Source organism: Pelodiscus sinensis, unplaced genomic scaffold, assembly GCF_049634645.1.
Source record: "Pelodiscus sinensis isolate JC-2024 unplaced genomic scaffold, ASM4963464v1 ctg38, whole genome shotgun sequence".
NCBI lineage: Eukaryota > Metazoa > Chordata > Testudines > Trionychidae > Pelodiscus > Pelodiscus sinensis.
Genome location: NW_027465857.1, coordinates 218,484 through 239,876, shown reverse-complemented (window position 1 = coordinate 239,876; position 21,393 = coordinate 218,484). Strand labels below are relative to the sequence as shown.

General features: G+C 47.0%; 1 protein-coding gene across 2 annotated transcripts in view; it reads right to left on the bottom strand.

Moving 5' to 3' along the window:
• LOC102456144 (RNA-binding protein Musashi homolog 1-like) overlaps positions 1–21,393 on the bottom strand; it is an 84,644-nt gene that overhangs the window by 61,508 nt on the left and 1,743 nt on the right. For both annotated transcript variants that reach the window (XM_075915708.1, XM_075915709.1), the window contains exons 5-6: positions 16,307–16,348; positions 14,410–14,502 (exon numbers count right to left, since the gene is read on the bottom strand). In XM_075915708.1, coding sequence (XP_075771823.1) covers positions 14,410–14,502; positions 16,307–16,348 — 135 coding nt within the window. The remainder of the gene's footprint in view (positions 1–14,409; positions 14,503–16,306; positions 16,349–21,393) is intronic.

Below are 21,393 nucleotides of genomic sequence, written 5' to 3'. Positions count from 1 at the left end.
TTTTTCCCGGAAAATCAGCCGCTTTTCCGGAAAAACTTGCCAGCTGTCTACACTGGCGCTTGAATTTCCGCAAAAGCACTGACTTCCTACTGTAAGAAATCAGTGCTTCTTGCGGAAATACTATTCTGCTCCCGTTCAGGCAAAAGTCCCTTTTGCGCAAAGCTTTTGCGCAAAAGGGCCAGTGTAGACAGCTCAGATTTGTTTTCCGCAAAAAAGCCCCAATTGCGAAAATGGTGATCGGGGCTTTTTTGCAGAAGAGTGCATCTAGATTGGCACGGACGCTTTTCCACAAAAAGTGCTTTTGCAGAAAAGCGTCCGTGCCAATCTAGACGCTCTGTTCCGAAAATGCTTTTAACGGAAAACTTTTCCGTTAAAAGCATTTCCGGAAAATCATGCCAATCTAGACGCAGCCATGGTGAATTCTCAAGAGTAACTTACCCAACGATTGCAGGCCCTGACACAGCAAGTGGCCAAACTAGAGAATACCATTGATTCAGCCAATATCTCAAGGTACAAGGCACCTTCTGCTACCACAGTCCAGAAGACTATATTTAGAGCCTCTGCCCCACCCAGGCAACAAGGGAGAGGACAATCCTTCTTCTGCTACCAGTGTGGCCAGGGTGGGCACATCGCCTCAAGGTGTCTCAATGCAGAGAATCCCACGCTAGTTTATCAAAAGCTGAAGACCATTTGGGGAGAGTCGGGAAATGGCCCCAGGGCCTGGGAAGGGAGCTGCCCAGGCCTGCAGGGTGTGGAGGCTCCCCTGGAAAGAGCCATGCAGCCCGAATCCCACCAGGATTGATAGGACCTCGGGCGGAGGTCACTGTAAAGGTTGAAAGGACAGAATGTAGAGCCATGCTTGACACGGGATCCCAAGTGACTATCATATTCCAGTCTTTCTACCGGTAGGTGCTTAGGCATCTGCCTATACAGCCCCTTAAAGGGCTTGGCCTGTGTGGCCTCAGCCTGGATGAATACCCCTATCAGGGATATATCCTAGTACACCTGGAATTCCCAGAAGATATCGCTGGGGTAAGACAGGAGGTGGATACTGCTGCTTTAATATGCCCTGACCCTAAAGGGGCCTCTGAGGTGTCCGTGCTAATAGGGACCAACTGCAGCCTTTTCAAGGTCCTTGCAGATTACTGCCGACAGCGAGCAGGGGACCAATATCTGAACACCCTGGTGATACACACCCATTGTGCTGCAGCCTATAGAAAAATTGAGGACACAAGAAAAGCAATGCCTGACTGGCCAGTGGGAGCATTGAGGTATGCGCGCCCGGTCCCCTTAGTAGTGCCTGCAATGACAGAAAAAGAAGCGATTGTCATGAGTACCTGCCTGAGAGGCAGTAAGTGAACATTGGCAGTGGAAGAACAGCCGACCGAGGGAGGGCTCCCTGAAGGAGTACTGGTCCTCAGTGGTGTCATAAGCCTGCCTGCTGAAACCCAGGAAGAGGTGACTATACTGATTGCTAATGAAACGAGCCGTGAAGTGTTTGTAAGACCAGGGCAGAAGATTGCAGACATATTTGAGCCTGAAACCATTGAGAGACCCCAGTGTGAAGCTGAAGCACCGCTGTTGGATCCTGCAAAGTTTGACTTCGGGGACTCACCGTTGCCTGAGGAGTGGAAGGATCGCCTGACGAAGAAGCTTGGCGAGAGATCCAAGGTATTCTCACTGCATGAGTGGGATGTGCCAAGGGGATGGAACACCACATCAGGCTTCAAGATCCCCGACCCTTCAGGGAGAGGTCTAGGAGGATCGCTCTCTCAGAGATGGAAGATGTACACCATCATCTTCAAGAGCTGATCGCGAATGGTATCATTACAGAGTCCCACAGCCCCTATGCCTCACCTATTGTGGTGGTTCGTAAGAAGAGTGGGAAAATCCGGATGTGTATCGACTACCGCACCCTAAACGGGCGCACTACAGTTGATCAATACACCATGCCTCGAGTACAAGACGCCTTGGACTGTCTGTTGGGTAGCCAGTGGTTCTCTGTATTGGATCTTCGGAGTAGATACTACCAGAGCCCTCTGGGAGAAGAGGATAAGGAGAAGACAGCCTTCATCTGTCCATTAGGGTTCTACCAGTTCGAACGCATGCCCCAAGGGATTTCTGGGGCCCCTGCCACATTTCAACGTCTTATGGAGAAAGTAGTGGGAGACATGAATCTACTGCAAGTGTTAGTTTACTTGGATGACCTGATTGTGTTTGGAAGAACCTTGGAGGAGCATGAGGAAAGACTTCTTAAAGTGCTTGATAGGTTGGGAGGTGTATGGTTTGAAGTTTTCAATTGACAAATGCCAGTTCTGCCAAACCTTGGTGAAGTATGTGGGTCACATCGTGTCCCAAGAGGGTGTGAGTACTGATCCCAATAAAATAGAAGCTCTCACTACCTGGCCGCATCCACAAAACTACAGAGAACTCAAGACCTTCCTTGGATTCAGTGGCTACTACCACAGATTTGTGAAGAACTACGCTACGATTGTAAAACCGCTGAATGATCTTACCAGGGGATACCAGTCCAGCAAGAACAAATCTAAGACCAAGAATAAGAGGAGACCTCCAAAGCCTCCTGTGCAGAGACACTATGGCCCTTTTGAACCGCTTGGGCCACGGTGGGATGAGAGTTGTGAAAGGGCTTTTCGGGAAATCATTACTCGCCTAACTCAGGCTCCCGTCCTAGTCTTTGCTGATCCAAGCAGACCGTTTCTCCTACATACTGATGCCAGTTTGGAGGGTCTGGGGGCTGTGCTGTACCAGGAAGTGGAAGGCCAACGTAAACCCGTAGCCTTTGCCAGCCGAGGACTGTCTGACAGTGAATCTCGCTATCCCATCCACAAGCTGGAGTTCTTGGCCTTGAAGTGGGCCATCACTGATAAATTTCGGGACTACTTGTATGGTGCTCAGTTCCAGGTATGGACGGACAACAACCCTCTGACTTATGTGTTAACAAGTGCTAAGCTGGATGCTACAGGGCAGCGATGGGTGGCCGCCTTGGCTAGCTACGAGTTCAGCATTCAATACTGATCAGGGAGAAGCAATGTAGATGAAGATACATTGTCCAGGCGTCCGCAGGCATCCGAAGTTGCTGTGATACCCCCGGATGGGGTGAGAGCTATCTGCAGTGTGAGTCGCCGAGAGCCCGAGGCCCCTGAGAGCCTCCATGGGTGTGCTGCAGAAGCTTTGGGCCTGCCCCCTGAATGCGTGTCCTCTGCGTTAGTGAACTACATTGCCCTGAACCAATCTCCCTTGCCCATGCTCCGTGTGGCTGATTGGCAAGAAGCCCAGCTGCGAGATGCCAACATTTGTGATACGCTACTTGCCAAAAGGGATGAGCGAAGCCCAGCGGCGGTTGTCACACCTAACCCAGAGGGTAAACTACTATTGAGAGAATGGACCAAACTAAAACTGATTCGGGGAGTGCTGCACCAAATGACCACCGACCCTTTACAAAAGCAACGGACACAACTAGTGCTACCTAAAGAGTACAGAGCCCTGGCCATGAGGGCCCTTCATGATGACTTTGGACACTTAGGGATGGAGAGGACCCTGGAACTTGTTCGTAGTAGGTTCTATTGGCCCCAGATGGCTGCAGATGTTCGCAGGAAATGTGAGACTTGCGCTCGATGTGTTCAAAGGAAAACACTGCCCACGAGGGCTGCATATCCCAAGAACATCACCAGCAACAAACCTTTGGAACTGGTATGCATTGATTTCTTGTCTCTAGAAGTAGACAGGAGGAACATTGGGAACATCCTAGTAGTGACCGACCATTTTACGCGGTATGCACAGGCATACCCCACACGTGATCAGAGGGCCACCACTGTTGCTAGAGTACTGTGGGAAAAATATTTCTCAGTTTATGGATTCCCAGCCCGGATACATTCAGATCAGGGGCGGGACTTTGAGAGTCACCTTCTAAAAGAGGTACTCAGGATAGCAGGAATTAAAAAGTCTAGGACGACGCCCTATCACCCACAAGGGGATCCTCAGCCAGAGAGGTTCAATCGAACCCTATTAGATATGTTGGGGGACTTTGCGACCAGAGCAGAAGGCAAGTTGGAGCCAACATGTCGCATTTCTGGTGCATGCCTACAGTGCCACAAGGAATGATGCTACGGAAGCCACACCATATTTTTTTATGTTTGGGCGAGAACCAAGATGACCCATAGACCTGTGCTTTGGTGTATCAGAGGATGGAGATAGTTATGAAACTCATCAGCAATACGCATCCCAACTAAGAGAAAAGCTGCAGGATGCTTATCGCTTAGCTACAGCTGCGGCTCGGAAGAACGCAGACCGCAATAAACATCGCTACGATGCCAGGGTACGTTCGCAAGAGCTCCAGCCCGGGGACAGAGTCCTGCTGCAAAATTTGGGTATTGCTGGCAAACACAAGATAGCTGACAGATGGAAGGCAATGCCCTACTTGGTGATAGAACAGCTGGGGGATCTGCCGGTCTACAAGATCAAACCTGAAGAGGGTCCAGGGCACACAAAGACAGTACACAGGAACCTTTTGCTCCCTGTGGGGGAATTGGTAAGCACCCCTTATGAGATTAGCCACGACAGGGCAAACGGGCAGACCAAAGGTGCTAGGCCGAAGCCACCCTCCGCCATGGACAGCCATCCCCCTGCAGTTAACCTACCCCTATGCAGCACACCCGAGAGTGAGTCTGAGGAGGAAGATGCAAGCATGGTGTATCCTGGAAGGGACACAAGATCTCAGGCTCGATCAACTAAACCAAACAAGAGCTCCCCCTCTGCCGCCCTAAACCCCATGGCGGAAGTATTTAGGCCCATTTCTGACATCCCTGTGCCGCTGGTGGGACCCCCGTGTGATGACACAAACAGGTTATTGGACAGTGGAGACATACAGGGGGAGGATGTCCAGGGCACCCTTGACCCTCCACTGTTAGAACTAGAAATGCACGGGCCTATGCCAATAGCCGAGGGGCCAGCAGAGGTAACCTCACCATCCATCACTCAAGAGGATGTTCCTCCCCACCATGGGAACAGATTCTCGACAGGGTAATAAGACCAGTAAAACGGTTAACTTATGATGCACCTGGGGTGATTAGTGAGGAGCCCATACATTTAGCACACAGGCTTGTACAAGCTAAAGTGGGCTTCCTGAGGCCCTTTGCGGGGAACCAGTGAGTGGGTATAGTAGGGGGTGTGATTTGTCGGGACAACAAATTCTTGGCTGGGGGGGGGAGGATGTAAGCAGGTTCAGGATAAGCTCTACCCTGACATCTGTTGGTGAACTGTGGCAAGTGGTGCAAAAAGACTTCAGGGGCTGATTCATTTGCATAGGCACGCCCACCCTGCCTAGTATGTGCTCTCAGCAGCCAAATGGTCACTTTGACCACTGTGGGATCTCAAGTTTCTCGGTTATTGAGGCAGGGGGGATAGAGTGTTGTTACCCTGATTATGTGAATCAAATAGTGGAACTGTTTCACCATAAACTAAGTAGCACTTGCTAGACAAGGGGCATGGCTTCCAAACCCAGTCAGAGAGGTTGGGGATAGGTCTTTGTACCTGGTTGTGGGGGCCCTGTCTGAGGGCCCAAAACACACTGGCTAGATATTCTGAAAATGCTTTTAATGGAAAAGTTTTCTGTTAAAAGCATTTTTGGAAAAGCAGGTCTAGCTTGGCAGGATGCTTTTCCGCAAACGCACGTTTTGCAGAAAAGCATCCGTGGCCAATCTAGACACAGTTTTCTGCAAAAAAGCCCTGATTGCCATTTTTGCGATTGGGGCTTTTTTGCAAAAAAACAGTACTGTGCTGTCTACACTGGCCCTTTTACGCAAAAGTCTTTTGGAAAAAGACTTTTGCCCAAATGGGAGCAGCATAGTATTTCCGGAAAAGCATTGATGATCTTACATAAGATCGTCAGTGCTTTTCCAGAAATTCAAATGGCCAGTGTAGACAGCTGGCAAGTTTTTCCACAAAAGCAGATGATTTTGCAGAAAAACTTGCCAGTCTAGACACAGCCCCCAATTCCTCCTCCTTCCCTCCTCTTGCTGGCTTCACTGTGGGCCAATGGTGCACTTGCACTGAGGCTCTTCTACTGTGAGCTGAAATCACTGTTGCTGAGCTACTAGCAAAGCAGAGCAGTTTGCGGGGGCGACTGGTGGACGCAGGTGAGCGGCTGGTGGGGATGACCGACGGGCGGCCGGTGGAGCAGCTGCGGGACCTACCAGCTGGTGGCCGGGGAGCGTGGACTGAGGCAGGCTGGTGGAACAGACACTGCTCCGTGGAACGGCTGGAGCGGCTCACAGGACAGCAGGTGGAGTGATTTGCGTCAACGGCAGCAGCAGAAACCTACGGAGAGGCGGAGCCACCGGTGGACCACATAAGGGCTGTGTCTACACTGGGCCACTTATTCCGGAAAATCAGCCGCTTTTCCGGAATAAGCTGCGAGCTGTCTACACTGGCCCTTGAATTTCCGGAAAAGCAACGACGCTCTACTGTACAAAATCAGCCACTATTCCAGAAAAACTATTCTGCTCCCGCTCGGGCATAAGTCCTTATTCCGGAACACTGTTCCAGAAAAGGGCCAGTGTAGACAGCCCAGTAGTCTTTTCCAGAAAAAAGCCCCGATCGCGAAAATGGCGATCGGGGCTCTTTTCTGGAAAAGCGCGTCTACATTGGCCACAGACGCTTTTCCGGAAAAGCAGCCTGCCAATGTAGACGCTCCTTTTCCGGAAATACTTATAACGAAAACTATTCTGTTTTAAGCATTTCCGGAAATTCATGCCAGTGTGGACACAGCCAAGGTGTATCAAACCCTGCCCCCTCCATTGCACCCACGTTGGGATGGAAAAACCCTGCCAGGTGAACTTTTGAACCCTGGGGCGGCACTGACCCAGGACAGAGACTTTTGGGGACCTTGGGTCATTTGTGGCTGGGGGGTGGGTCTTTGCTCACGTCTGGTTTATGAATCTGAGTTGTGGTGTTTTCCCACTTCAATGCTGATGTCGGTTACCTTGTGTTATTAAAGATTCCTGCTATACCGAGGCTCTGTGCTTGCGAGAGGGGAAGAATTGCCTCTTTGAGGCACCCAGGGGTGTGTGTAAGATTTCCCAGGTCACTGGGTGGGGGCTCGAGCCGGCATTGTATTATGTTGTTGGGAGGAGACCCCTAGATACTGAACCTGGCCCTTGCTGCAATTAACTTGTCCTGGCAGAAGGGTTACACTTATAAGGTCAGAGAAACTAAGGACTTATTTCTATTTCTCTCTTTTATAATGGCTTCTTTTCCTTTCTTTAATCTTGCTTAAGTCTGCTTTTAGGAATCCTACTAACACTTGCTCCCAGGTCTCCAGGGGAAGGGAAGCCACCCTTCTCCATCCAACCCTAGGATCCTTGTGGCTATGTCTACACTGGCCCCTTCTTCGGAAGGGGCATGCTAATTTTGAACTTGGGAATAGGGAAATTCGCGGGGGATTTAAATATCCCCCACGGGATTAAAATAAACATGGCCGCCGCTTTTTTTCCGGCTTGGGGAAAAGCCGAAAAAAAGCATCTAGACTGGCGCGATCCTCCGGAATAAAGCCCTTTTCCGGAGGATCTCTTATTCCTACTTCGAAGTAGGAATAAGAGATCCTCCGGAAAAGGGCTTTATTCCAGAGGATCGCGCCAGTCTAGATGCTTTTTTCCGGCTTTTCCCCAAGCTGGAAAAAAAGTGGCGGCCATGTTTATTTAAATCCCACGGGGGATATTTAAATCCCCCGCGGATTTCCCTATTCCCAAATTCAAAATTAGCATGCCCCTTCCGAAGAAGGGGCCAGTGTAGACATAGCCTGTGTGTGTAGGAATTATTATGATTATTATTACTCTTTGTACACTTAGATAAGTTTTGAGTTGACTGTGTTAATGACATCTTGGGAAGGATGTCATGTGATTTGTGTTCTTACTATTGTTTTTGCTGTGGTGATCATAATCAATATTCCATTATCAATAAAGCTGTTTTCTATTTAATTCCCTGAGTTAAGGTGTGGTTGCTGTCCATCACCTGTTGACCCTCAAGAGAGGGAGCCTTGTGGTTCCACTGAACTGTGACTGGGGATAGAGGATGCACTTTGATCTTTTTCTGATCAGATTGGCAGGCCTTACCCATCCAAATTTTACTAAACTCCTTCTCAGGCAACAAAGTGAACTCACAACCCTGGGTTTAGTAGGCCAATGCTCAAACCACTGAGCTATCCCTCTCTCCCCCTCCCCATCCCCATCCATTGCACTCGGTGTGCCAGAGTGAGGAACAGCACTGACAATGACCTTGGCTTGTATCGTAGTAGAGATAAGAGTTTGAGCCAAGAGTGATGAGGAGTCCTGTGGCACCTTGTAGACTAACAGATTTTTTGAAGCATAAGCTTTCATGGGCAGCTGACGAAGCACCAATGTGTTCGCTTTATAGACTATGTCTACACTTGCGGCTTCTTGCACGAGCAATATGCAAATGAGGCTAAGTATGGAATATTGCTGAGCCTCATTTGCATACCTAATGAGCCGCCATTTTGCAGAAGAGCCTCTTGTGCCAGAAGGAGCTGTCTACACTACCCCTTCTTGCACAAGAAAAACCCTTTTGCGCAATGCCATTATTCCTGAAAATAATCAGCGTAGCGGCATTGCGCAAGAGGGGTTTTCTTGGGCAAGAAGGGGCAGTATAGACAGCTCCTTCTAGCGCAAGAGCCTCTTCCGCAAAAATGGCGGCTCATTAGATATGCAAATGAGGCTCTGCGATATTCCACGCTTAACCTCATTTGTGTATTTCTCACACAAGAAGCCTCGAGTGTAGACATAGCTTAACAGTGTTTCCTAAACTTTTTAAGACCGAGGAACAACAAACAATTTTTTTTAAATGAGGAACACCAAGGATTTTTTTGTGGAGAAGGGAAAAAAAAAAAAAAAAAAAAAAAAAAAGAAGGTTGAGGGGAAAAACGGTCAGGGGGAAGTTATTGAGAAAAAAAGGTTGCCTGCCCCTTTAAGGGTGGCCATTTTGAATTCTGTTTTCCACAGCACACCAGTGTACTGCGGAACAGTTTAAGAAACACTGGTCTATAAGGTGCCACAGGACTCCTCGTCGCTTTTGCAGATTCAGACTAACACGGCTACCCCTCGGATACTTGAGCTAAGTGTGTTTCCTAAGGAACCCAAGCATGTTCAGAGTCCTAGTATGGTGGTATCTGAGACATCAATGAACTCTTTGGGGGTATGCTGAGACATCTGGGCTTCCTCAAACAATTCCACACAATCCTGCATCTTGTCCTTAATAAAGGGAGCTGGTCAACATTTGTTCACAGCATTTTGTATAAAAAGAAGAAAAAAGCCTTTGAAAGGAAAAGCTTTTTTATATTTATTTGTAATTTTCCATTTTGTGTCCAAAAAATTCAAATATTTGAAGGGGTTTTTTTTTGGGGGGGGGGGGGGGTTGCTTGTACCTCACCCTCCCTGGTTTTTCCTTAAATCCCTTTATTCTTGACCAATGGCTAAGATTTTCCCCATGTGCACTTTCATTTTTACTTATGCCAAAGGCAGAGAAAAATCATTCATATTCTTGTTCTCAGCAGCAAAAAGGAGAAAGTGAGGGAGAAAAATTTCAAAGAAAATTTCAGAACACTGATCAAAATGGGAAGATCAGTACAGTGTTGCTGGCTTTGAAACGGGACTCAAGATACTGCCTTTGATTAGACAAACTTACATCTTGCAATAGCTACCTTGGCAGTCTTGACAGCTGGCAATTCACAGATTTTAAGACCAGAAAAAAACACTGTGATAATCTAACCTGACTTCCTGCAGAACACAGGCCATAGGAACTCACCTAGTAATTCCTGCATCATGCCCATGCCTTCTGGCTGAGTTAGAACCTGTCTTAAATAGGCACCCAATCCTGATTTAAAGTAACAGAGAATCATAGAGCTGGAAGAGACCTCATGAGGTCATCAAGTCCAGCCCCCTGCTCCAGGCAAGACCAATCCCAACTAAATCAACCCGGCCAGGGCTTTGTCAAGCCGAGACAAACACCTCTAGGGATGGAGACTCCACTACTTCCCTAGGTAACCCATCCCAGTGCTTCACCACCCTCCTAGGGAAATAGTTTTTCCTAATATCCAACCTGGACCTCTCCCACCACAACCTGAGACCATTGCTCCTTGTTCTGCCATCTGTCACTACTGAGAACAGCCTCTCTCCATCCTCTTTGGAACCTCTTTCAGGAAGTTGAAGGCTGCTATCAAATCCCCCCTCGTTCTTCACTTCTGCAGACTAAACAGACCCAACTCCCTCAGCCTCTCCTCATAAGTCATATGCTCCAGCCCCCTAATCATTTTGGTTGCCCTCCGCTGGACCCTCTCCAATGCGTCCACATCCTTTTTGTAGTGGGGGGCCCAGAACTGGACACAATACTCCAGATGTGCCCTCACCAGAGCCGAATCAAGGGGAATAATGACATCTCTGGATCTGCTGGCAATGCTCCTCCCAATGCAACCTAATATGCCATTAGCCTTCTTGGCTACAAGGGCACAATGTTGACTCATATCCAGCTTCTCATCCACTGTAACCCCCAGGTCCTTTTCTGCAGAACTACTACTTAACTGGTTGGTCCCCAGCCTGTAACAGTGCTTGGGATTCTTCCGTCCCAAGTGCAGGACTCTGCACTTCTCCTTGTTGAACCTCATCAGATTTCTTGTGGCCCAATCCTCCAATTTGTCTAAGTCACTCTGGACCCTATCTCTGCCCTCCAGCATATCTACCTCTCCCCCTAGCTTAGTGTCATCCGCAAACTTGCTGAGGGTGCAATCCATCCCCTCATCCAGGTCATTAATAAAGATGTTGAACAAAACCGGTCCTAGAACCGAACCTTGGGGCACTCCGCTAGAAACCGACCACCATCCTGACATCTAGCCGTAGATCACTACCCGCTGGGCCCGGCCTTCTAGCCACCTTTCTATCCATCTTTCCGTCCATTTATCCAATCCATATTCCCTTAACTTGCTGGCAAGAATATTGTGGGAGACCGTATCAAATGCCTTGCTTGAGTCAAGGTATATCACATCCACTGACTTTCCCACGTCCACCGAGCCAGTTACCTCATCATAGAAGCTAATCAGATTGGTCAGGCACGACTTGCCCTTGGTGAATCCATGCTGACTATTCCTAATCACTTTCCTCTCTTCCAAGTGCCTCAAAATGGATTCCTTAAGGATCCCTTCCATGATTTTTCCAGGAACCGAGGTAAGACTGACCGGCCTATAGTTCCCTGGATCGTCCTTCTTCCCTTTTTTGAAGATGGGCACTACATTTGCCTTTTTCCAATCATCCGGGATTTTTCCCGATCTTCACGACTTTTCAAAAATAATGGCCAAAGGCTCCTCAATGACATTTGCCAACTCCCTCGGTACCCTCGGATGCATTAAGTCCGGACCCATGGATGTGTGTACGTTTAGCTTTTCTCAATAGTTCCTAACCTGAATGAGAATCTATCACATTCCTAGGCTTGTAGTGTCAGGCTTGACTAGCAATTAATCTTCCACCTCAACACATTCAGTTGTTTGAACCTCTTGCCCCAGAAGTAGATGACAACTTCCCAGCTTTAAAATGTTTCACTTGCAGCTGAGAGCATGCTTGAGCTTGATGTAGGATTTTGGAAGAACAATCCAAATCTTTCCCTGGGAACGGGCAGAAGGATCTAGGAGTCTGACAAATCGAAGCCACATAGTGTCTGACAAACCCTGGGAGACACTGGTGTCACAGCAGAGGGGGAGTAGTAGTAAAGGCTGTTGTTAAGGTACAAGGGGGACCTTAGAGGACAGTCCTCACCAATTCCTGCCTCTCAAAGTACCAATGTGCTGTGGATCACTGGTGCTGCTAGATATGGAGTCAGAGAGGGGCCAGGTAGTCCCGAAGGAGACTGCCTTCTTTGGAGAAGACTTTCTGGGCAGAGGAGACAACCTAGGTCACCTCAGTTTCTTAAACTGAAGATGTGGGAGAACCACAGAACCAGACAAAAAAGAGGCAGGGTACCCCTAAGGAGGAGATCCTGTGTAACACTTTAATGGGGTTCTCCAGGAGAACACATAAGGTTCCAAAGATGTCACTGTATTAAAATAAGTCTCCCCAGGAAGAGGAACAATAGCTGACTGTTGTGGAACAGTATTTCCTAGGCCTGGATACCATACCATGCTGAACTCAGATCTCATGGGAGCTGAGAACCCTCCAGTCCTGAGGGAGGCACTGGCTTGCCTCAGAATCGCAACACCAAGGAATCATCCCCACCAATAGGATGGCCAGTAGGAGACTATTTTGGAGAGAGCCTCTTTGGAAATGACCCCTCCCCCCAGGAGAAGCAGCTGGGGCTTGGCTTTGAGAATGGGGACATTCCTTGCACAAGAGCTCTGAGGGTGTATATTTCTGTTGGAGTGGCCAGGTGAATCAGAAGGATGCCCTGAAGCTGAGGATCACTCCAATCAACCCAGATCTAAGAGGCCCCTTCCTTGTGGGGAAACTCCTATGATCCAAGCAGGCCAATTACATCAGAGAGTTAACCTAGGTCCAACTACAGGATGCTTTCTGGAACATTCCTTTTTTCCCCAGGAGGCTCACTGTATGAACTTCTCCCTTCAGTCCTGTCCAAGGAACCTGGCATCTTAGCTGGGGGAACCAATCTTTTAAACTTTGGACATTCCCTTTCTGCCTCTGAATTCTCTCTTGGCCTCCACTCTAAGGGTGAGTCTACACAGCAGAGCTTAATTCGAAATAAACTACGCAAATTGAGCTATGTCAACTGCGTAGCTTGTTTCAAAACAGCTTATTTCGAAATAGGGAGCATCTACATGGCACTTACTTCAAAATAGAGCACTCTTCCTCCGACTTCCCTTACCCCTTGTACAATGAGGGTTACAGGAGTTGGAATCAGAAGTCTTCCAGCTTGACAGTATTTTGACATTATTTCGAAATAACTGCCTGCTGTGTAGATGTGGGCTATGTTATTTTAAAATAACACTCATTATTTCAAAATAATGTTGCTGTGTAGACATACCCTAAGGAAGATTTCAAAAGACACATTAACACAGCCCTAGACACTCCTCCACAGAAGGTCTCCTAGAATACTGTGCCGCCAAAGCCTATGACAGTAAAAAGTTCTACTGTTTTCTCTTTTGGTCCTTTTAGAAGGGGCCCTTACAAGCCATCACAGGATTTCCCCAGGCATGAAAGTCACTTTTTGTGTTTTTATGAAGCAGGAAACATAGGCCAAGAGGAACATTATTTAAAGCCAATCTTTTTATAGCATTTTCTCTCCAGCAAGGCCCAAGATAACCCTGATAAAACAGTCAAAAAGTTAGAAAGGAGAAGTGTGCATTCTCCAAACTAAAACAAACTATACAAATATATTAAGACATGTACAAATGCTCTAAGTCTTACATGACCGAAGGGAGAGGTTGGTTCTGTGATACTCCATTTGGAAGGCAGAGGGACGATTACCAGATATGGAGTATTTGTGCTCTATGGAACTTAAGGCTAAATGGAGAGGAATGTGCCCCTGACTTTTAACTACTGATCAAAACAGTTCTGTGGCCATTGTGCAGGCTCATGACTCCTGCAATGGTACTCTAGAGATATCACCATGGAACAGGACATATGGAGACAGCACATTTACTTTCTGTGTTAGACTACAGAAAAAAATGTAAAGAAGTGTCTAACGTATATATTGATTCCCAGAGCACTTCCCTTTTCTTACAAGACTGACTGGAAGCATTAAGTAGCTGCAAGTTACTGTGATGTATATTTTGTTCATCCCAGGATGCACATATCCATCAGTCCACAAGACAAAGCAAAGGTACCGGACAGCACCATTCCAAGAAGAAGAAGAAGAAGAAGAATCTAACTTTACAGGTGATAAAGAATTCCTGAAAGCAACATTGATATGACACAGCCAATTGGTGATGGCATCTTCTTCTGTTCCAAACCATTTTCTTCTCTCCAAAAGTTAAGGCATTCACACATCATAAAGCTATCTTATACCCTCCCCTGGGGTGCTGCTGGTGCCATCTTTTAGAAAAAAAAGACACAAATTCTGAAGTCCTCATCTGTCATGGTCATTCAACATTTCATGGCACTTTTTGCAAAAGTTAGGGTACTAACCCCTCTGTGCTGGCAAGATTCCAACATAATTACATTCTACCTTTCTAAAATACCCGACAAGTTCTAACTGCCTATGGTATCCTTCATTTCCTGTCCTAAGTAATTCTGTAATGGTTTTGTGCACTTTAACAGTTGCTGTGCTCTACCCCAGAAGTGGTGGCATAGCAGCAGTAGAGCAAAACACTGATCACCAGGAAACACCCCTTCCTTCCCAGCACAAAGACCACCCTGATTCAACCTCACTCATCAGACTTACCTTCCCAAACTGCTCAAAATACTGTTTCACATCCTCCACATTAGTGTTCACAGAGAGACCCCCCACAAATATCTTCTTTGTCTGTGTTACCATCTGGGAAAGGGGAGGACAGGGACAGAGTTAGCAGAAAACAAGATCTGTCTCTAAAAACCTCCCCTGCTGAAAGCTGAAGAACATGCTACGCACTGTATTCCATGGGAAGACTGTCCTGAGGAGCAGAGTCCCCTAACAAAACACTGTATCTAATGGAGGACATGTTTCAGGCCCCAGAAATTTCATGCTGTGAAACTCCATCGCTCAAGTGCAATCTCAGCACCATCCAAACATCCCCCAATAATGCTGTCTCTCCCCCCCCGCAGCATGCACAAGCTCACCAACTGCCTAGGGGACTTGCCAGGCACTGCCACTCTCTCCCCGCTAACCCCCTGGGGACAGATTTAGCATGTTAAAAAGCTCTCCCCTGCTAACCACTTTCACAAACCTCCTAGCAAACACACAGAGTGATGCCATCTCCTTCCCAACCCTCCTGTCACTCACACAGGGCACTGCTGTCACCCTGCCAATCCCCAACACACCCTCCCTCCCCACAGTTTCCTTGAAACGGGAAAGCAGAGCATGGCTGTGAAGTGAGGGGGAGATCTCCATGGCCCATAGGTCTGAAAATAGTGCAGCGTCCACTCCTACAAGCTTCACTCCACTCCCTTTCCTAAGATATCAGATTTAAGGAGCCAGAGCAAACTCCCAGTTAAGCCTTCCTGCGCATTTGGGAGAAGGCAAAGGAAGAAACCCTCCCCTTTCTTGTCCTCCACCCACAGGAACCAGAGGAGACACACGGCTGTTCTTTGAACTGATGCTCCAGCTGCATCCTCCCGTCAGCCCCTTGGCCACACCCCTGCTCTAGCAGGAACACATGGTCCTAATTATCCCAAGGAGCACAGGGCTAATGCGCAGCAATTCCATGGCTTGGAGAGCAGCCTGTTCTAACACTAAAGCACCTTCTGTCACCAAACTGCTTAATGGAATTAACCCAATTCCTACCATGTGCTTCTTGGCTCATTATTCAGGATACCTGCTCACTAATTGTTCTCAGCTCCTGTGCTCTCTCCCCCCCCCCCCCCCCCCAATCATTCTCTTCCTCCACTCTGCAATTCTCTCCTCCCCTTCTCTTCCTCACCAGTCCTTTCTCCCGCTGCAGTACTTGGGGGTGATTGTAGGCTCTCATTCCCCAGCCCAGTTAAATGAGACTTCCAAATCGCTACTCCACTTTGAAGGCAAGTTGCCAATTTGCTCTTCACTCCGCACTTACAAGTTTCCCATTGAGCATCTGAGAGAACCCCCACAGCTGCTCACTTCCACGGAGCATCCACCCTCCTAGTGCAGGTGAGGCCCAACGTCCTTCACTCTCTAGCCTTTTCTAGTGCTGGCACCTGGCCAGTCCACAAAACAAAGTCTTTTCTCCCACACTTTTCCCCAGGTCATCCTACACGTCTTCTGCCACAGATTGGAATGACTTCATGTTTCTTGCAGGCCCTAAGGTTCCAGATGCAGGCTACCAAAGAGCAGAAGGTGATATGTTCTTGAGCAGAGTTCTGCATTTCATCAGCTCCTTCCATGAAGCACACTCAAACCACAGTGAAGTGGAGCTTGAGCGGTTCCAACCCCACTCTGGCAATCACAAGAGCATCTCAAAGCTCCATAATGATTTAGATCATGCACAACAGAATGCAAATCTGGAGGTGGGGCACCAAAGCTCATCATTAAGGTTGGAAGAGATTAAGTCAGTGCCAGTAGATGCACCAAGACACCCTTCCAGCACCCTCTTGACAAAGGCACAAAGAGAATTCAAATTCCTTGAGTTGTCCCTTTTCAATTTGTAAAAGCTGCACATGCTACCTACCTTGGGCTGTGCTCGGCGGGGGAATGCTACTTTTGGGTCAATCTGAAAGAGACATGGGGGAGAGAGCAGGTGAACACACTTCAATTGCCTACATTTCATTCATGAATATAAGATCTCCACAAACTTTTCCCAACGGATCGCTTGCCAGAAACCCAAGGAAGATACCTAATGAGCATAAGTAGACTGCAGACATCTTTTTCATCTAATAGAGGTGCAATCCCTGGAGACTACAGTTCCCAGCATGCAACATTCTATACACATGTGAGCAGCAGCAGCAGTTCAGCACAAGATGGAACACCACAGGCTGGATTAGCAGTCTCTGTTAACCAGTCCTCTGTGTTCACACTGCACCTCAGCCACCCTGCACCAGCAATATCATATTCAAGCGCTCCTTATTCTCCCCTTCACTCTGGCTAAGTGTACAAGAGCTCACCTAGTTAATAGTGGAGCAGGAAATGGTCAGCACACAAAAAATCAAAGAACTTCATCCCCAAGAGCGTGGATTAACACCCCCCCCTCCCTTCACATGAGAAAGGAAGATGTGAATTAAACAGAAGAGTCCCAAGTACAAAAAGTTGCAATATGGACAGATATAGACTCCTGTCATCAAATCACACAGTAAACTACTGCCCCTTCTGCAGGTTATATGCTGTACAATAAACACAATCAGGTCCAATAATTCTACTGTGCTAGATATGCCTGTTTGGTTTATTAATAACCCTGCTGCCCACTGCAGTGCCTCTATCTCAGCACCAATATCCAGGTGGTGCACATTCTGCTGGCCTCAGCAGTGGATGAATGCATGGCTGTACTATTCTTAATACCTCCACAAAATAAACAAGGAAAAGACTAATGCACTGATAACCAAACACCCACAAAGTCGCCCCTTCTTCTGAGCCATGACCTCATTATTTACAGTCCCCACCCCCAGCAACTCTTGTAATGTTACCTTTACACTAGAAATGATCCACATCTACAAATCCACATCGAAAGACCTGTGCTAAAGGAGGGTCTGGTTCAGCCCACAGTTGGAAAGACTGCAGCTGACAGAGGAGCTGAGAAGACTGTCCCATTAACCCAACAACTCAAACAGCCCACAAAGAAACTCCATCTCTCTAGCTCCTCTCCATGCTATTTGTTCCACTTTCCAGGCTGGTTTTTCTCGCTTCCTTCATCCTTTCATCTGTCATACAGAATCCAAAGCTCAGTACCTCTTCAAATCACTCCCCTTTACCTTCCCATTGCCACTCTGATTCACAAACTAGAATAAACTCAGCACATAAGTAAACAGAGGTAAAAGTGAAGGACATAAATAAACCTCCCCTTATGAGTGCCAAACACAGAGTGACATACCCTCTTGGTGCCTCATAGGGACATCTGAGCACTTTTCCCTTCTCCTCCCACTTCCTCCCATTCCAATCCTCTGGCTTCCTGGCTAGTACAGAAATCCTCAGTGAATTCTGGGGACAGAGGACAGCGGCTACACGGGGCTCGAACTAGGTAGTTCGGACTAGGGTCCTATTCCGTTACTTCACGAGGAGTAACGGTAGTTCGGAATAGGACCCTAGTCCGAACTACCTAGTTCGAGCCCCGTGTAGCCGCGCTACACGGGGTTCGAAGCAGCGGGGATTTAAAAATGGCGGCTCCCCGCTTATGCTAATGAAGCCCGGGAAATTCAAATCCCGGGCTTCATTAGCAAGTGCGGTATGCATACATTACCCTCCTAGTTCGAACTAGGAGGGTAGTGTAGACATACCCTTAGTTCTCAGCCAGTGTCATTCAGTTCCTGCCAAGAAGATGCTTTCATACATGGCAAAGTTAAGCCCAGGCCTCATTTTCTCATTACCCTGAGTGTGATAAACTGGGCAGAGATAACATAGCCACCTGGCTAGAGGGGGCAGGCAGTAATTTCACAAATTCTTCTGTACAACTAGCTATTGCTGTTGGCAAACCGAGGCCCGACCAACCAACTACAAATGCATAACTGAAGTTGCTCAGAAGGGAGAGAGTCCAATACAAGACACAAGGTACTAGAAAGGGGCAATTCTTCAAATGCAGGAATTTTCATAATTAAAGGAGAAGTGGTGGTAGCCTCTTCCTATAACCCTGGTATTAAAGCCAAAAATCTGGTAAAGTTTTACTTCAGTATCACTTATGGATGTGATAAAGATTTGAACACAAGGTCTTCAGAGTTCCTCAGATAATGTCCTAAAACAATTAAACCAGTATCAGATAAGGGTTGGGGGTGTTAATTAAATGTCTGTCACTTTAATTGCAAGTTACTAAGCTTTATGGTTATATTCATGGAAGCCCACTGACCTCACAAGTGTAAATGAGGGCACAACTGGGCCCTTCATGACCACTCTTCAGGCCACAGAACATTGTTTAATTCCCATGTAAGCTCATGCAACTCCGTTTAACTTGCGGACATCATTATCTGTGTTATCTATATCCAGTAGCTGGGATCTGAAGTGATTCAAAAAGGCGTAACTGTCATATCTCTAGTGCCAGCTTTGTTACATCAGTTACTAGTGAATCTGAAAATGCCAACAGCATCGCCCCCCTCTCTCTCTCACATATTACTGTTTCTAGAGCACAGAGAGAAACTGAAGGCAGCAACCGGCTGCAGCTTTACAAAGGCATGCAAATCTGTTACCTTGAGCTAGCAAAGCCAACTCTGGTATCAAGCATTTCCATAAATAACCCCTGTAGGCTGCTATCTAGCTTACAAAGAGACATCTGAAATGCACAAGGTTCCCTCCAGAGAATCAGGCCAACAACATTAATTACAATAGGACGAATTGGAAAACAAGCAACAAGTTGTGCAGACATTGTCTACCAAGTGCTGTTTACCAGGACTCCAAAGACAGAGAATGGGCTGTAGTTTCAGGACACTGAGCCTTTTCCCACAAAGTTTTATAAAAGCCTAAGTTAGGATTCAGATGAGTTGGTGTCATTTAGTCCATGACTAACTGCAGAGATTTTCAACTAAAGAGGGAAAAAAAAAAACATACCTAAGGCTCCACACAGGACTACAAAATCAGCATATTTTAGGGGTACTGAGCAACTGAACCACACATACAAATCAGACTTAGATCCTAACCAAGCAATTACCAGGCAACATACCCCAAAATATTCAGCCTAGATTTAAACTAAAAAAAAAAGTTCCTGATAAAGAAAGGACCCTAGAGAACCTGCCACCATTCTTACTGCTTCCTCAACACACAATCAGCAAGCCAGGTGCAATAGAGAATTTCAATGGATGGCCAGCTCCACATGTTCTTTACACCACCTTTGTCCCAGAAATGCTGCTGCCGCCATTGACATCCATCACTCGCCTTTAAGAGAGAGCTGGGCCAATCCCACAGAGTCATCATCAGAGCCCATGTTTACAGACTATAAAATAAAACAAGCCGGCTCCCATCCCAAAACATTGCATCATAATCAAAGCAAAACTAACTTTGCACCACTCTCATGAGAGGATGAGATCTTTGGGGGTGCATCTACACAGCACCTTGAACTCAAAATAAGATATGCAAATTGTGTATCTTATTTTGAATTATTTTGAAATTTGGCACATCTACACAGTGCCAAATTTCAAAATAACGCGCTATTTTGAGACATCTAGACGTACCCTAAGACTCCTGGCAATCTGCACGCTGCAAAGGCAGCTGGAATAGGTTTAAGCAGGAGCTCTCATGGGGAGGGAGGTCCTGTATACAAAGGGAATGATCCATGCAGTTAAACAGGAACAGACATAAATCTCACCGCTGCTCATGCTGTAAGCCTCAAGAAAGGGATCTCCCTCTCCCGCTCTCTCTATTCAACTCAGATAAAGAATTTGAAGTCTGAACTGCCTCACTAGAGTTCAAGTTACATGTGGACTTCTCATTAGTTCAGAACTGGAGCTTCCCCCCCTCCCCCGCCCCAAATGTGCCCCCACCACTTGCATCCCCACTCCTGGGGGCAGTATTAAGAAAGAGGAATTTAACAGCACAAAAATAATGAAAACTATTCAGACAAAAGATCTCTAACAATCACACTCAGACATCTAACAACCATCCCCCATATATGGATCCTACATATCTCCCTGATGCCAAGGGCTTACAATACAGAAACTGACAGTCTATGTTGAGAGACCCGAGGATTCTACAAAGAACTGTCTACAAGTTCACCAAGGGTACATATACACAGCACCATTATTTCAGAATAACTGACATTATTTCAAAATAAAGTGTGCTTCTACACACAAAGTTATTTTGACAAAGTCGAAATAATGTCCAGCCAGAGGACTACTTACTCCAACTCCTGTAACCCTCATTGGACGAGAAGTAAGGGAAGTCAGAGGAAAAGTGCTCTATTTAGAAATAAGTGCTATGTAGATGCTCCCAATTTTGAAATAAGCTATTTCAACTTAAGCTACGCAATTAGCATAGCTCAAGTTGCATAGCTTATTTCGAATTTAGCCCTGCTGTGTAGACGTACAGCAAGTGGCTAGAGCAGCCAGTATTTGCAAGAACTGATGCACAACCCTGGGGAATGGAAGCACCTCTGATATCTCAGAGCAGAAGATGGCCCAAAAATGCACCTTCTGAGCACACTAGGACATGATAAACTTCAGGAATTCATAGTCATTGCAAACCTGTATCCTGGGGAAGTCATAAGAGAGCATGAGACAACAACTCCTCAACAATGAGGGGGACATGGGTCTATCTATAGCATCATCAGAGACAACAGGCCTAGTTCTTTGTAAGGGTTAAGTGCCCATCATGGAGGGGGTACATTTATGGCAAAATAGCAGATGACTGGTGCATGCAAGAGATGAGAAAAGCCTACCAAAGGTTGTGGGGTGCTGTATTTCTATAAGGGACTAAGAGAGGCCCTCACCCAAGAGTGTAAGGCTCTGCATGTCCTCTCCACTTAGGGACAGTTGTCCCCATAGACACGGTTACACGGTTAGTTTCACATGGACACATTTTTTCTTGTGCAGTCCTGAATGTATTCAGTCTTTTCAACTCTTCAAGTGCCACAATCAGTTTCTCAAAAGGGATCTTGCAATCAATAGGCAGAATGGAAAATTATAACAT